The 13,074-nt window shown below is 55.0% G+C and overlaps 5 protein-coding genes across 5 annotated transcripts in view; 3 read left to right on the plus strand and 2 right to left on the minus strand.

The window, feature by feature from the left end:
- The window catches only part of UMAG_15006 (uncharacterized protein), a gene marked incomplete at both ends in the record, with an annotated part of 794 nt that extends 279 nt beyond the window's left edge, over positions 1 to 515 (minus strand). The window contains one exon of the mRNA XM_011388549.1: positions 119 to 515. Within this exon, the coding sequence (XP_011386851.1) occupies positions 119 to 515 (397 nt within the window). The remainder of the gene's footprint in view (positions 1 to 118) is intronic.
- Positions 516 to 1,136: 621 nt separating this feature from the next.
- Positions 1,137 to 2,384, plus strand: UMAG_10459 (putative proteasome regulatory particle base subunit RPT3; the record flags this gene model as incomplete). Its single annotated transcript, XM_011388379.1, has 1 exon — positions 1,137 to 2,384. One exon carries the CDS (start codon positions 1,137 to 1,139, stop codon positions 2,382 to 2,384), a length of 1,248 nt encoding a protein of 415 aa, XP_011386681.1.
- Positions 2,385 to 3,826: 1,442 nt separating this feature from the next.
- On the plus strand, positions 3,827 to 4,750 carry UMAG_00547 (putative delta 1-pyrroline-5-carboxylate reductase; the record flags this gene model as incomplete). The annotated part of the gene is made up of 1 exon (XM_011388079.1): positions 3,827 to 4,750. One exon carries the CDS (start codon positions 3,827 to 3,829, stop codon positions 4,748 to 4,750), a length of 924 nt encoding a protein of 307 aa, XP_011386381.1.
- A 178-nt stretch (positions 4,751 to 4,928) lies between these two features.
- UMAG_00548 (guanosine diphosphatase) lies at positions 4,929 to 6,869 on the minus strand (the record flags this gene model as incomplete). The annotated part of the gene is made up of 1 exon (XM_011388080.1): positions 4,929 to 6,869. The coding sequence occupies one exon, from the start codon at positions 6,867 to 6,869 to the stop codon at positions 4,929 to 4,931; it is 1,941 nt and encodes a 646-aa protein (XP_011386382.1).
- Positions 6,870 to 8,061: 1,192 nt separating this feature from the next.
- On the plus strand, positions 8,062 to 11,163 carry UMAG_00549 (uncharacterized protein; the record flags this gene model as incomplete). Its single annotated transcript, XM_011388081.1, has 1 exon — positions 8,062 to 11,163. The coding sequence occupies one exon, from the start codon at positions 8,062 to 8,064 to the stop codon at positions 11,161 to 11,163; it is 3,102 nt and encodes a 1,033-aa protein (XP_011386383.1).
- Positions 11,164 to 13,074: the final 1,911 nt, after the last annotated feature.

Here is a 13,074-nt window from a genome sequence, read left to right on the forward strand (position 1 = left end):
ACGATAAAACCAATGTGGAAAGGCAAATGCCAGCAGCGAGACTGGGGGCAGCGCAGCACGTTGAAACACTGACTCGTTCGTGGATCCAACCTCACGCGGGGGGGGGGGGGGAACGTACTGCTTTCAAGACACTTGATGAAATCCTTGCTTTGCTGCTCGCAGCTAGCGCCCACCGTCTGCTGCTGTCCGGGGTAGGCACCCTGGTTGTACGCTTGAGGCGGCTGCTGAGCCTGTTCGGCGGGTGCAGAGCTGCTGCCACCGAAGAGCATGTTAGACAAACCGTGGCCGACGGTAGATCCAACAGCGACACCAGCAGCGGTGGAAGCCATCTGACCGAACAAACCGGGACCTCGAGACTGCTGCTGTGCCGCCATGGGTGGCTGCTGTGCGTACGCCTGAGGAGGCTGCTGGTAGTGCTGCTGCTGTTGCTGGTGAGGCGCGGCCATTGTGTGTGCACCACGCGAACCCGCGGGTGCGGATCGCGACGCACCAGAAGATCGACTTGAACGAGGCATGACAGCTGTTTATGTGTGCGTTGAGGGTGCAGGAAGTTGTTGTTGTTGCGGTCAAGAAGCACGGTACGAGCTTGTTGCACCAGCATTTCCAAGCTTCTCAGTCGTGACGGTGCTGAGCCGAAGCTCCTCGAATCGTGTCTGGCAAATCCGGCAGAAAACGTGCCACCAATCGGACTGAGCCGAATTTGAGTGAGAATCGTGAATCTATATCGAGATCCCGATCTGTCCGATTTATTAAGTGGACGGGCACGTTTCGATCACACACAGCTCAACCGCCCTCGTGCCCAGACCTGCCTCGCCTGCGTAGCCTGCGTTCGTCTTCGCACGGTGTTGCTCCACTTGCGCGTCTCGCAATTCGCAGCTCTGGCCCCGACAAATTTGCTTGCACCTTGCTTTCTCTTACCGCCTCCACCCCTCAACGCTCTCTCTACATCGGTGAAGCCATCGTCGTTACCCTGTCAGAACACTTTCACGCCGTCACAGCGCGCTGCATCATCATCAGCCAAGTTCCGGTTCGATTTAGCTCGTCTTAGCGGTCTGCATCAAACGCGAAATCGCTTCGCAACCGCTTCTAATCCACAGCATAGCAGCGTGCATTCTGCAGTCGCACTGATACACAAAATGGAGGAACTCGGTATCTCATCCCTGAAGCGCACGGAGCCTACCATCGAGGATGCAGCCGCTGAGAAAGCAGCCATCCACCAGGAGATGGCGGCGGAAGAGGACACATATCTTCGCTTCAAAAAGTTGCAACAACACCTCGAGTTTCTCAACACCATGGAGGAGTACGTTAAAGATGAACAGAGAAACTTGAAACGCGAGCTGGTGAGAGCGCAAGAGGAGGTGAAGCGCATCCAGTCGGTTCCCCTCGTCATCGGCCAGTTCCTCGAGCCGATCGACCAGCACACGGGTATTGTTGGTTCCACCACAGGCTCTAACTATGTCGTACGCATCCTTTCTACAATCGATCGCGAGCTGCTCAAGGCCAGCTCAAGTGTAGCGCTGCACCGTCACTCGAACGCGTTGGTGGATGTGCTGCCACCAGAGGCCGACTCGTCGATCGCCATGCTCGGACAGGACGAAAAGCCAACAGAGACCTACCAGGATATTGGTGGCATGGACATCCAGAAGCAGGAGATCCGAGAAGCAGTCGAGCTGCCATTGGTACAATTTGACCTTTACCGCCAGATCGGTATCGATCCACCTCGCGGCGTGTTGCTCTATGGTCCACCAGGAACAGGAAAGACGATGCTAGTCAAGGCGGTGGCCAACGCCACCACTGCGAGCTTCATTCGCGTCGTAGGTTCGGAATTTGTGCAGAAATACCTGGGCGAAGGCCCAAGGATGGTACGTGACGTCTTCCGACTTGCACGCGAAAACGCGCCCGCCATCATCTTTATCGACGAAATCGACGCTATCGCCACCAAACGTTTCGATGCGCAGACGGGTGCGGATCGCGAAGTGCAGCGTATCCTGCTCGAGCTGCTCAACCAGATGGACGGTTTCGATCAAGGCAGTAACGTCAAGGTCATCATGGCCACTAACCGAGCCGACACGCTCGACCCAGCATTACTGCGTCCCGGTCGTCTGGACCGAAAGATCGAATTCCCCACACCATCACGTCGTGAGAAGCGTCTCATCTTCCAGACCATCTGCGGTAAGATGAACCTCAGCCCAGAGGTGGATCTGGAGGACTATGTTGGACGACCTGACAAGCTTTCCAGTGCCGAAATTGCCAGCATCTGCCAAGCTGCCGGTTTGCAGGCGGTGCGCAAGAACCGTTACGTGATCATGCCAGAGGATTTCGAGGAGGCCTGGAAGCAGATTGTCAAGAAGCCGGACGATTCCAAGATGGAGTTCTACCAGTAGTCAGTCCCATTCGTGAATGTGGCCTTATGCTTTGCAATGTATTTCTCGCATCATAGAAGGCGTCCTGATGCGGTGGTGGTCAAAGAGCCTGTGTTCTGAAGCGTCTTGTCTTGTTGCCTGTCTCCTTAAATATTGGGAGATGCGGCTGATGCTGGTTGATCCATGGATCGGTAGCTTGAAATGTCAGACCCCACAACATGGGACTGTAGCTTCGACGTGTGCTTTTTCAAGTCGAAAAGTGGCTCAGAGGCCTGTGATTGGATAGAGTGATGCAACGCGTTGAACTCGTGACTTTGGCTTGCCTTGGAATTCGCCTGTACAAAAAAGTGATTCTGAGTGCGCAGCTTGTTTTCTTCTCGACCACATCCATGCGACGCGGAAAACGAAGTGGCACAAGTCGGTCAGCCTTTGACGATATTGGGTGCTAGCTTGACCAGCGATAAGGCGTGTTGTTCGAATGGTTCAACCTGGTCTCGATCGACACACTCGAACGGGCGTATATTGTCGGCTCGCCGTCTTCGAATCACGCGTTCCCTCCCCATCTCTCCTCTATCATGCACTCAATCCCTGTCCCAGCTCAAAGCGTCATTCTTGTTTCTGTCTTACCACATTCACGATTCTTTTGAGCCACCACTTTCGCCGCTTTCCTCCTCATCCCTCCCCTTGCTAGCTACTTTTGCGCACCTTAAATTTACCGTCTTCGGCGTCACACAGGCCAGGCGGTTTACGGAAAGGTGCAATACCATTACCCAACCCTTCTGCCCTCGCTGCGCTTCTCTAACGAGTAACGTAGCTGTAGAAAGGTACGGGCGAATCCCATGCTTACTCACGGCGTCGGCCGTTTTCGGTGGCCTTCACTGTCCAAGCACTGAGTTACTATCACTTTCACTTTCACTCTGGGTACATTTTTTCTTTTCTTTTCTTCGTGCTTTTCTTTTTTTCGCTTTCCTTCATAGAGATCTGTCTGGACATGTGGATAGTGGGTCGGCAAATGGAGTCTGTATTTGTATATGATCGAGTGGAGTGTGGCGTGCTTATGCGATAGCATTGGCGATGGCGATGGCGATGGCGATGGCGATGAGGAAGTGGACTCTGTATATGACAAGAGGATCCGAAATGCTGAAGCGGTGAAGGAGCGAGATCGGGGATATGGGTGGCAGAGGAGGAATCGGGTGCGATGTTATCTCCTGTCTTGTATAGGCGAGTCATCTGAAAACGAATCGTGAATTTATCCGTTCGCTGGGAAGAAAGTCAAGCGTGGGTTCTGAGCCCTGCAAAGTCTGCATGAAGTGTGGGCGGGCATTCGCGGTTTGGCGCAGCACAGTGGAACTTTGCTGGACCTCGAACCACTCACTACTTTGTACGTTGACGATTGGCCACCACGATCAGCACAAGATTTTCAGATCCATCTCGACCAAAGCTTGATTAGAAGCACAGCAAGGATGGCGGGATATACACTAGCTATAATTGGGTGTGGTACGATGGGCGTGGCGATTCTGTCGGGCGTACTCGACTCTCAGCGGTCTCAACAGGCGATTGCATCATCTATGGCGTCGTCCGTGTCGTCGCTGCACGACTCAACGACGTGCGATGACCTTAGCGAGCTGCCGACACGATACATTGCTACTGTGAACCGACTGGAATCTGTGCGTCGGCTGAAGAAGACGTTTTCGCAGTATCCGGATATACAGATCCATGCGGGGCAGAATGTGGCCGCGGCGCGTGAGGCCGACGTCATATTGCTCGGTTGCAAACCACAGATGGTACAAGACATCATCGCCGAGTGCGGAATGAAAGAGGCTTTGGACGGTAAACTGGTCATCTCGATCTGCGCTGGTCTTCGCATCTCTCAAATTGTCGAATGGGTCACTCCTGCCACCAAGGTCGTCAGAGCGATGCCCAACACTCCGTGCAAGATCCGCGAAGGAATGACCATCCTCACCCCGCTACCTTCAACACTCCCGAATGCAGAGCTCGACCGCAACATCTTGCTGAGCATCTTCTCGGCCGTCGGCAGATGCAGGTTCTTGGACGAAAAACACTTTGATGCATGCACCGCACTCGCCGGCTCAGGCCCCGCTTTCGCCTGCGTCTTCTTGGAAGCCATGGCCGACGGCGGCGTAATGATGGGATTGCCCAGACAGGAAGCCCTCGAATTGGCTGCACAGACCATGCAGGGAGCTGCAAGAATGGTCATGCAGTCAGGTATGCATCCTGCCGCCATCAAGGATTCAGTCACCACCCCCGGTGGTTGCACCATCGCCGGCTTGTTGAATCTGGAAGATGGAAAGGTAAGAAGTACCGTTGCCAGAACCATTCAGGCTGCTGCTGAACACGCGAGCGGTCTAGGTCAGAACAGGAAGTAAACTGGTCCGCACTTGTCAACAGTACAACCACGAACAGTACACACACGCCAGAACAGTATCCTCCGGTTTCCTGTAATCCGAATGCAAAACCGTCTAAAATTGCTCTGCGAAAAACAAGCGTTGATTCAAGCTAAGCACCGCGAGGCAAGCGTAGAGACCACGGATCTATATGCGACTCTTAAACCTTGCATACCAAGCCATCTTCATCGAGCACAGCCAACTGTGCGCCCAAGCACCAACCGAGTTCTGTGCCGCCCAACTTTTTGGCAATGCTCACCTCGCGCTCACCACCGAGCTCGTAGCCCAAGCTGAGCAGACCGTGCATGAAGCTCAGATCCAAACACGTTTCTGGACGGTCCTCCAACTCGGCGATCGCCTTGGCGTCAAAGTCTTGAGTGTCGCTCTTGGTGTAGGCACAAGCGCGCTGTGCCAAAGCCTCGAGCTGATCAATGGTAAACTTGGGGCCGAGGCCGAGCGGTTCGAGTCGATCGTAGAAGTACGAGAGTGCCATGATAGGCGCCGTTTTGAACGTCTCCATAAGCGAAGGCTGGTAGACACCACCAAAGGAGCACGGTCGCGAGGTGCACACGGCGTCTTTGTCCATTATTACTTCGACGAGGCGTCGGCAAGCATGGAAGCCGCCGTCGGTTCCCACCATGGTGACGTTGGCTTGCGTTTTTTGACCCGGTTGCGAGATGAGCACCGCTTTGGTGCGGCCGTTGGTGAAGCAGGGCGAAGGGATGCGCGTGGTTTCTGGTCGCAAGCTCGTCCATTCGAGCGAGCCTTGGGCGCCATCGTGTGCCGAGCCAGTGAGAACCGCATTCGGGTGCACCAAGCTGTACGTGAAGGCAGCCAGCGAGTTGATCGACATGCGCGCCTGCATCAGTCCGTAGCCGAGATACGAGTTTTGATAGAGCGTGTACGGCTTGGTTCCGAACGCATTGAGCTGGTAGACGTGTTCGCCGGGCTGCATGCCCTGCAGTGCCGAGGGGAAGCTCGGCTCAAAGACAATCTGAGTCGAGCCGCCTCCTAGATCCATTACGGCGGCCGTCTCGAGCTTGTCCGGCGACGACGAGCCGATGCGATTCAAGAGGTAGTTGACCGTGATCCAGGCAAAGACCCCCTCGTCTTTGCCATCCATGATCTCGACGCCCTTGGACGCTTTCGAGCCATCGGCATTCTTGCCATCCGCAATGGGGAACGGATACTCCAATTCGAGCATGTGTCGTACCGCCTTGATGACGTCCTCAGCCTGCTTACCGGGTAACAGACGCAAGCCAGCAGTAGCTTTCACTGCGACCGGCGTACACTTCCGCAGTGCATGGGGTATGCGTGCAAGTGCCGAATTGAGCAAGGGTCTCAACGAGTCGGCCGCAGCGGCCGGATCGGTGCCATAGTTGCTGAGACCGCCCTTGAGCATCTCAAAGTACTCGTCCTCGAGCTCCGGCGATGCCGAGCAGTAGTTGAAGCGGTATACGTGGATACGGCTGCCCGTGCTGCCGGCATCGATCATGAGCGCGTATTGCACCAGCGGTCTCGGGTTGCCCTTGTGATCGACGGGGCGAGGGCCGGTGCCGTCGCAGCGAGTCGTCTTGGTGGGATCCGGGTGTAGCGCTGGCTTTTGACGAACAGTGTCGGCGCTCGTGCCTGTGACAGGTGCCTTTGCGGGCTTGGTAGACATCGGCGGGTTGACAGGAAAGCCGACAGCATGGTCGCTACCTGTCTCCGGCTTGGCCTTCCACGGCGCGTTCTGCACGGCCTGTCCCACCTGATCTGCCTTCTGATTGACGTAGCCGACTACAGCATCTCTCGAATCTCTCCTGCCAAACAGCATGATCAGCGCCACCAAGCCAAAGAGGATGACGGCAAGTCGCCTCGATCCAAGCGGCATTCTTCTTGTTGACCACACCCGCGTTGGAGCTCCGGCTGTACCTGTTGGTGGATATTCTGTGTTTTCGTCGGCTTCGGAAGCGAGGCCGTTTGGAGCAAGAAAAAGAGCACCAGACTCCGAATTGTCCAGATCGACCGAGGAACGAGTGATAGACTTAGCTCGGTAGTGCTTTTCACCCGAAACGGACGGAACGCGGCGGGGGCTGTTTGAAGAAGAAGGATAAGTCATGGAAAGAACAAAACGCTAAGCGCTATCGAACCCCGGCTGACAGCGGCCTAGGGTGGTTGCAGGCTAACCACGCGGCGGCCAGCAAAGCGCGTTTGGGTGCGGCCTGATGTCGGTAGTAGTGACGTCGATGAAGGATGATCGATGTGCTCGATGCACTTCTTCCAGACACGGCCCACTGAAATCACGAATAAAGCTCTGCGGTTCACTTATTGTTGTTCCTCGAGCGAAATTCACGGCGGAATTCGAGCGCGTAGTGGCTTTTTGTGCAACTCCAAGCGGTCAGCGTCCGGGTCCTGGGCGCGAAGGCGAGGTAAAATGTTGATCCTGGACGTCGAGTTGTACGAGTCGCGTCGTAAGTCGTTGCGATGATGATGGGCGCTCAAAGGATCGATCCACACTGACCGCCCACAGCAGAGGCCTAGGTTTACATAGGGCTGCCTAGTGTAGGTTGTGCAAGTTTTGCTGAGTTCGGATGCAGCTCGTGGTCCCGTCGCCGAGCCGCAGCCAAGAATCACGAATCGTGAATCGACAGCAACGTGGGACGTGCAAAAATCATCAGGATGTTAGACTTTTACAGCAGGCCATATCGAGATAAGCTCAGCAACTCGCGACTCGTGACTGCGTTCGGCTCGCCTTGGACAAATCGTGAATGTCGAGCCTGAGCCGCATGCTTAGACTTGGCTGAAGATGATGCGGTAGGCAGTGTGAAGAAAGACCAAGGAGGATCTTTGAGCTGCAGATACGATCGCAGGTCTCCGTTTCATATGATCGGGCAGAGTGGATTCTATGTGTTTCGTGTCTGATGGAAGATAGATCTGCTCACGGCTGGAACGTGCGGCGGGGCGGACTCGTGGCTCAGTCTTCGCGAAGCCAAGCGGCAAAATTGCCGGGCTCATCCGGGAAATTTCTGTTCGTGGTTTGCTGACTGGACTGTGTGGAGTACAGTCACGAGTTACTCGTGACTTTCTCGTGACTGTACTGTCGCTTGTCTTTTGAATTTTCGAGATCGATGACAATCACAAATCGTGCACGTTGGTGGTGTCCTGCCTCGACAGCTTACCAAGTAACTTGCCATCCACCTCGCGCAACCACTTGCACATCACCACGCTAAGGTCAGTTGGGGCTGCCGTCCACTGGCTCGCTCTGAAAGCATTCCAACAGAGACAGTTGACTGAGCCGAGCCATAACCGCCATGTCGGCATCGCCGAATCCTTCGGGTCATGCGACATCAGATGCCACAGCTCAACTGAGCTTGTTGGATTCAGGACTGACGACGAATTCTACCGCTGGGCTCACGCTGCTCGACCCGCCAAAGCCATGTAGCTCCAAACCTGACTCGGGCCACTTTGAGGTTGCTACTGATTCGCCCGCTTCCAGCTTGACCGACAAAGGCGACGGTAATGCGGATCAACCGATCAACAAGACACATGCCAAAGTGCACGATGTATCATCCTTGCCGCATGAACATGCTGCCATTCAGCCTTCAGCATCTCTGAATTCGCCATGCTTTGTTCATTCCTACCTGGATCGCGGTGTAGCACTCGGAGAGAGCCTCAAGAAGCAGCGCCGTCAACTCAGTCGTCAGCGCCCGCACCGAATCAGGAACCAGCGCCAGTACTCGCAGAGCGACGTCGCATCTGCCGATGATGACGCTTCGCCTCAGCCTCCAGCAGTGGGCTCTGATGCGGCTGCCTCGTCTTCCATGGCGAGCTCCCTCTCGACCGGCAGGAGGCGCACAGTTGCAGACGAAGAGAACCTCTCGAATTCCGATTCTCCCTCTATGCATGCCAAACGAAGCACAGAACGCACACCGGCTCGAGTTCCTGTTCGTACCAGCTCGGATGACGATGACGGTGATGTTGATGATGGTGGTGATGCGGATAATGTGGCGCATCAGCCTCTCTCGGATCAAAGCTCGTCGTATGGCTCTTCCTACTCCTACTCCACCGATGAGGAGGACTCGGACAAGGTGCGGTCGCTCACTCGCCAGCTCGCAGAGACCGCCGTAGGCGTGCGAGAGATGAGCAAGCAGCTCGGACGTGCCAGGGTCAAGTCTACGATACAGTCGGTCATGATCATTACAAAGGCCAGGGATAACCAGCTCATCAAATTGACGCGTGAACTTGCCATCTGGCTCATGACAACTCCACGCAACGGCAAGGACACTGGACTCATCGTCTACGTCGATTCGCAGCTTCGTCAGTCTAAGCGCTTCGATGCAGAGGGCATTCGCAGAGACTATCCTCAGCTCTTTGACGCACGTCCTCCCAAGCGCACTCCCAGCCTGCCTTCATCCTTCTCTTCCTCCGCCACGTCAGCGTCGGACAACAATGGCCCCTTGAACAGAGGAGAAGGCGGAAATCAGTTGCGATTCTGGAACGCCGACATGTGCTCGCGCTCGCCCCACCTATTTGATTTTGTTGCCACTCTCGGCGGCGACGGCACCGTGCTGTTTTGCTCGTGGCTCTTCCAACGCATCGTGCCTCCCGTCCTGCCATTTGCTCTTGGATCGCTTGGTTTCTTGACCAACTTCGATTTCAAGTCTTACAAGGATGTGATGAAGTCGGCGCTCGACGACGGCATCCGCGTCAACCTGCGCATGCGCTTTACCGCCACAGTTTACCGTGCCACGCTGCCATCCAGCAGTTCTGCCGACCGCCACCGGCGCCAAGCCATCAAGTCGGGCAAGACGGGCGAGATCATCCTCAACTCGGTCAAGAACTGCGGCTGGGATGTCATCGAGTCGCCTAATCCGGATCCATCACACCAACGACGCTCCGACCTGCGTCCAGACGACGAGGTGGTGCTGCCGTCGATGGAGAAAGAACCAGCCAAGAAAGGCAAGAAGGGTAAGAAGTGCCGCGACAAGGAGATCATGTGCTTCAGCACGCGGCCCGTCGAGACGTTTGAGGTATTAAACGATCTCGTCGTCGACCGCGGACCGAGCCCTTACGTGAGCTTGCTCGAAGTGTTTGGAGATGAGCATCACATGACGACGGCGCAGGCCGACGGTCTGTGTATCTCTACACCCACCGGCTCGACCGCCTACTCGCTTTCGGCGGGCGGCAGTCTGGTGCATCCAGAGATTCCGGCCATCCTCATTACACCGATCTGCCCGCACACATTGTCATTCAGACCGATGCTTCTGCCCGACAGCATAGAGTTGCGCATCGCCGTGCCGTACAACTCGAGGAGTACCGCCTGGGCCAGTTTCGATGGACGAGGCCGAGTTGAGCTCAAGCAAGGCGATCACATCAAGGTGACCGCGAGTCGCTATCCTTTCCCTACCGTCTGCGCCGAAAATCAATCGACCGACTGGTTCTCGAGTATCTCTCGCACACTCAAGTGGAACGAGCGACAGCGGCAAAAGTCGTTTGTGGTCGTTGAGGAAGGCGCTGAGGCGGATTCGAGCAGCACTGGTGATAAGGACAAGGACACATCGACCGCAGCATCAGCCAGCAAGATGTTTGCAAAGCACAGTCACCATGGAGACGTGGACATTAGCGATGAGGGTGAGGATGAGAGCGACGATGAGAACAGCGACACGAAGCAGGATGATGATGAGGAAGACGCGGAGAAGTTTGATATTGACGATACGAGCACCACCGTGACCCGTTGCAACAGCCCAAATCCGCATGGCGATGGTCATGCCCATGTTCGCCGACGATCGGGGCAAAACACACCGCGGCACGCCAACGGTGGTTCACGACGAAGCAGTGGGCCGTCGCTGTTGAGCGGTTCGTTGCCTCGATTGACCTCGATCACGAGTACTTTGGGGACCAAGCCAAGAGAGGCGCACACCAAGGTCGACTCATCGTCGGCGGTCTCTTCGAATTCTGGCTCCTTGCTTAATAGCCCAGACCGATTTGGCCTGCAAGGGCCGCCCTTGCCTCCCAAGGCCATCAGCGAACGACATTTGCTGAGCGCAGACTTCCGGCTGGATGGCGGTCGCGCGCTTTCATCATCTTCAAAGCAGACGTCTTGGTCTTCGGATCGCACATCTGCAAGCGACGCTGATGCCGGATCAGGCTCGATCGCTCAGGCATCTCATGCCACCAAGAGCGGACGAAGCAGAAGCAAGCAGGCCAAGGCGATGACTCCTTCTTCAGCTCTGTGCCGAGACAAAACTCCCCAGGGAATCCGTGATTCGGCGAGACAGGAGGATGCGAGCAACACTTCAGACAACAGGCTGGAGCGATTTGATCGATCGTCCAACAGCACAGGGGGGACGGCGCTTGTCGTGTATGGTGAAGACGAGAGCGATACGGATTCAACCACGGGTGCTGGTCAATGAAATCACAAATGGGTTCTTAGACACGTGGAATTCCTTCGAGATGTACGCAAGGAATGATCTTCCCACTTTTGCCAGTCCAAGAAGCATGTCTTTTGACGCTCCGCTCGATGTGCTCAGCGTTCTTATTGAGCGATCATAGAATACTGAGATGAGATACCAACGAGTTGGACTGGGTAGCTGGATGACTCGTCACGTGGTGGCAGCGGGCCATGGGCGAAGCGGAGAAGCGGAGAAGCTGCCATGTCGCATTCGAAGTTGGTAGCGAAGCCGTTAGCGAACTCAGGAGCCTGAGTGAGTGCGAGAACACGGCCTTTTACCAGCTCGCCTGGATGAAAGAGAATTCAACGGTTGGTGCACGCAAGATCTCGCCAAGTTAGTTATGGCTTGATAGGTGGTGAATTGAGTAAGGCGAACACGATCGGCTGTTGCCGACATTGAGCGCGGACGCGTCACGGACGACGGGAAGTGGTGATACTGTACTTAACGTTACCCACGCTAGGGATCGCGAAATCACGCTTGGATGCACACTTGCAGGCAGAAGAAAGCGCCAACAAAAGAACAGAAGGTGGACCCTGAGCGCTGTCGGACTTGATCCGTGAAATAATCACGAATGTGATTTAATTGAAACCGATTTGTCTGTCAAATCTGGCTCTAATGAAGCGGTAAACTTGGTTGTTTTATTATTTTATCTAATCGTGAATTTGGTTTCGCGTTTCGTGTTTGTTTCAGGCCAGCTTGTAAGCATTCCTCGAAACAGGAATGTGCGACACCGTGGCTGCTCAAACAGGCGTCAGCTTGTCAATAGGTTGACGGAAGGATGCTTTCGATCAAACGCTCCCGTCGGAAGGTTACGGCAACAATGGGCTGCCAACAACATTGCAGTGAGTTGTAAGTGGTCCCGAGCCTTGCGCCACGCTGAGACAGGTCAAGCGGTCGCTAGATTGGCAGTGCGCATAGATGTGCAGCGGGTGGACGCCAGGTGAATTTTGGCGGGGAATCGATTGTCAATTTGGTCCCGCCAACAGATCTTGAAACTTGAGGGCTGGATTCTAAGCTCCGCAAAACCACGAGCTGTCATTTTTGTTGGAATTCTTCCTATCCATGTCTCCTTCGAACCATACTGTACAATCATGAATCTACAGTTTCCGACACTGTTTGCTGGGAATCTCGAATTAACGTAGCTTGCGCTGCACGCTGCACGCTGCAGCACGAGGTAAGTTAACTAACTAATCACGAATGCTTACTCGTACAGATTGGCGAGGCGCACTTGCTTATCTGGTTGCAGTTTGGCACTTTGCAGACACGGGAGCATGTGGTGTCGAAATCCAAGCTTCAAATCCTGTCATTCCTCGATTGGTTTCTCCAGGTGCGACGATCAGGATCGTCGGCCTGCTGCATCACATGCAAATCTGGCCTCCCGCAAAGGTGCTTATTCATCCAGAGTAAACGTTTGCCGCCGCATGCTCCAAGCCGGTTCTCTTTTTCCTCAACCCGGACCTGAACGTGGACCCAAAGAATCTGACAAAGTCCAAACGAGTACATATGAAAGATCCGACCGAGAAAAAGAGAGAGAGAGAGAGAGAGAGAGCCTTCTGCGTCTGACAATCGTAACTCAGACAGAGCAAGTGAGACAGCTTCAGTTCGGTACTGCGAGAGAGCGGCCAGCTACACGACGGATCACGCCTTTGAGTGGTGTGAGACAAGCAGTTCAGTGGTTCAGCTCACTGCTTGGGATAATGGCTGTCTGGACCCATGCCAAAAATTCGAAGCGGGGAAGCAGCGAGGCGGCGGTCTTGGTTTCAGGATCCATATAGGCTTGTGACCATGTCTGAGATTCTGCATGGGCTGTGATTCGCTACTGGTTTCGATAGGAGCTGTGGGACGCGCGCCTGTATGATCTTCTGTGGCTGT

Source organism: Mycosarcoma maydis, chromosome 1 (assembly GCF_000328475.2).
Source record: "Mycosarcoma maydis chromosome 1, whole genome shotgun sequence".
Taxonomy (NCBI): Eukaryota; Fungi; Basidiomycota; class Ustilaginomycetes; order Ustilaginales; genus Mycosarcoma; species Mycosarcoma maydis.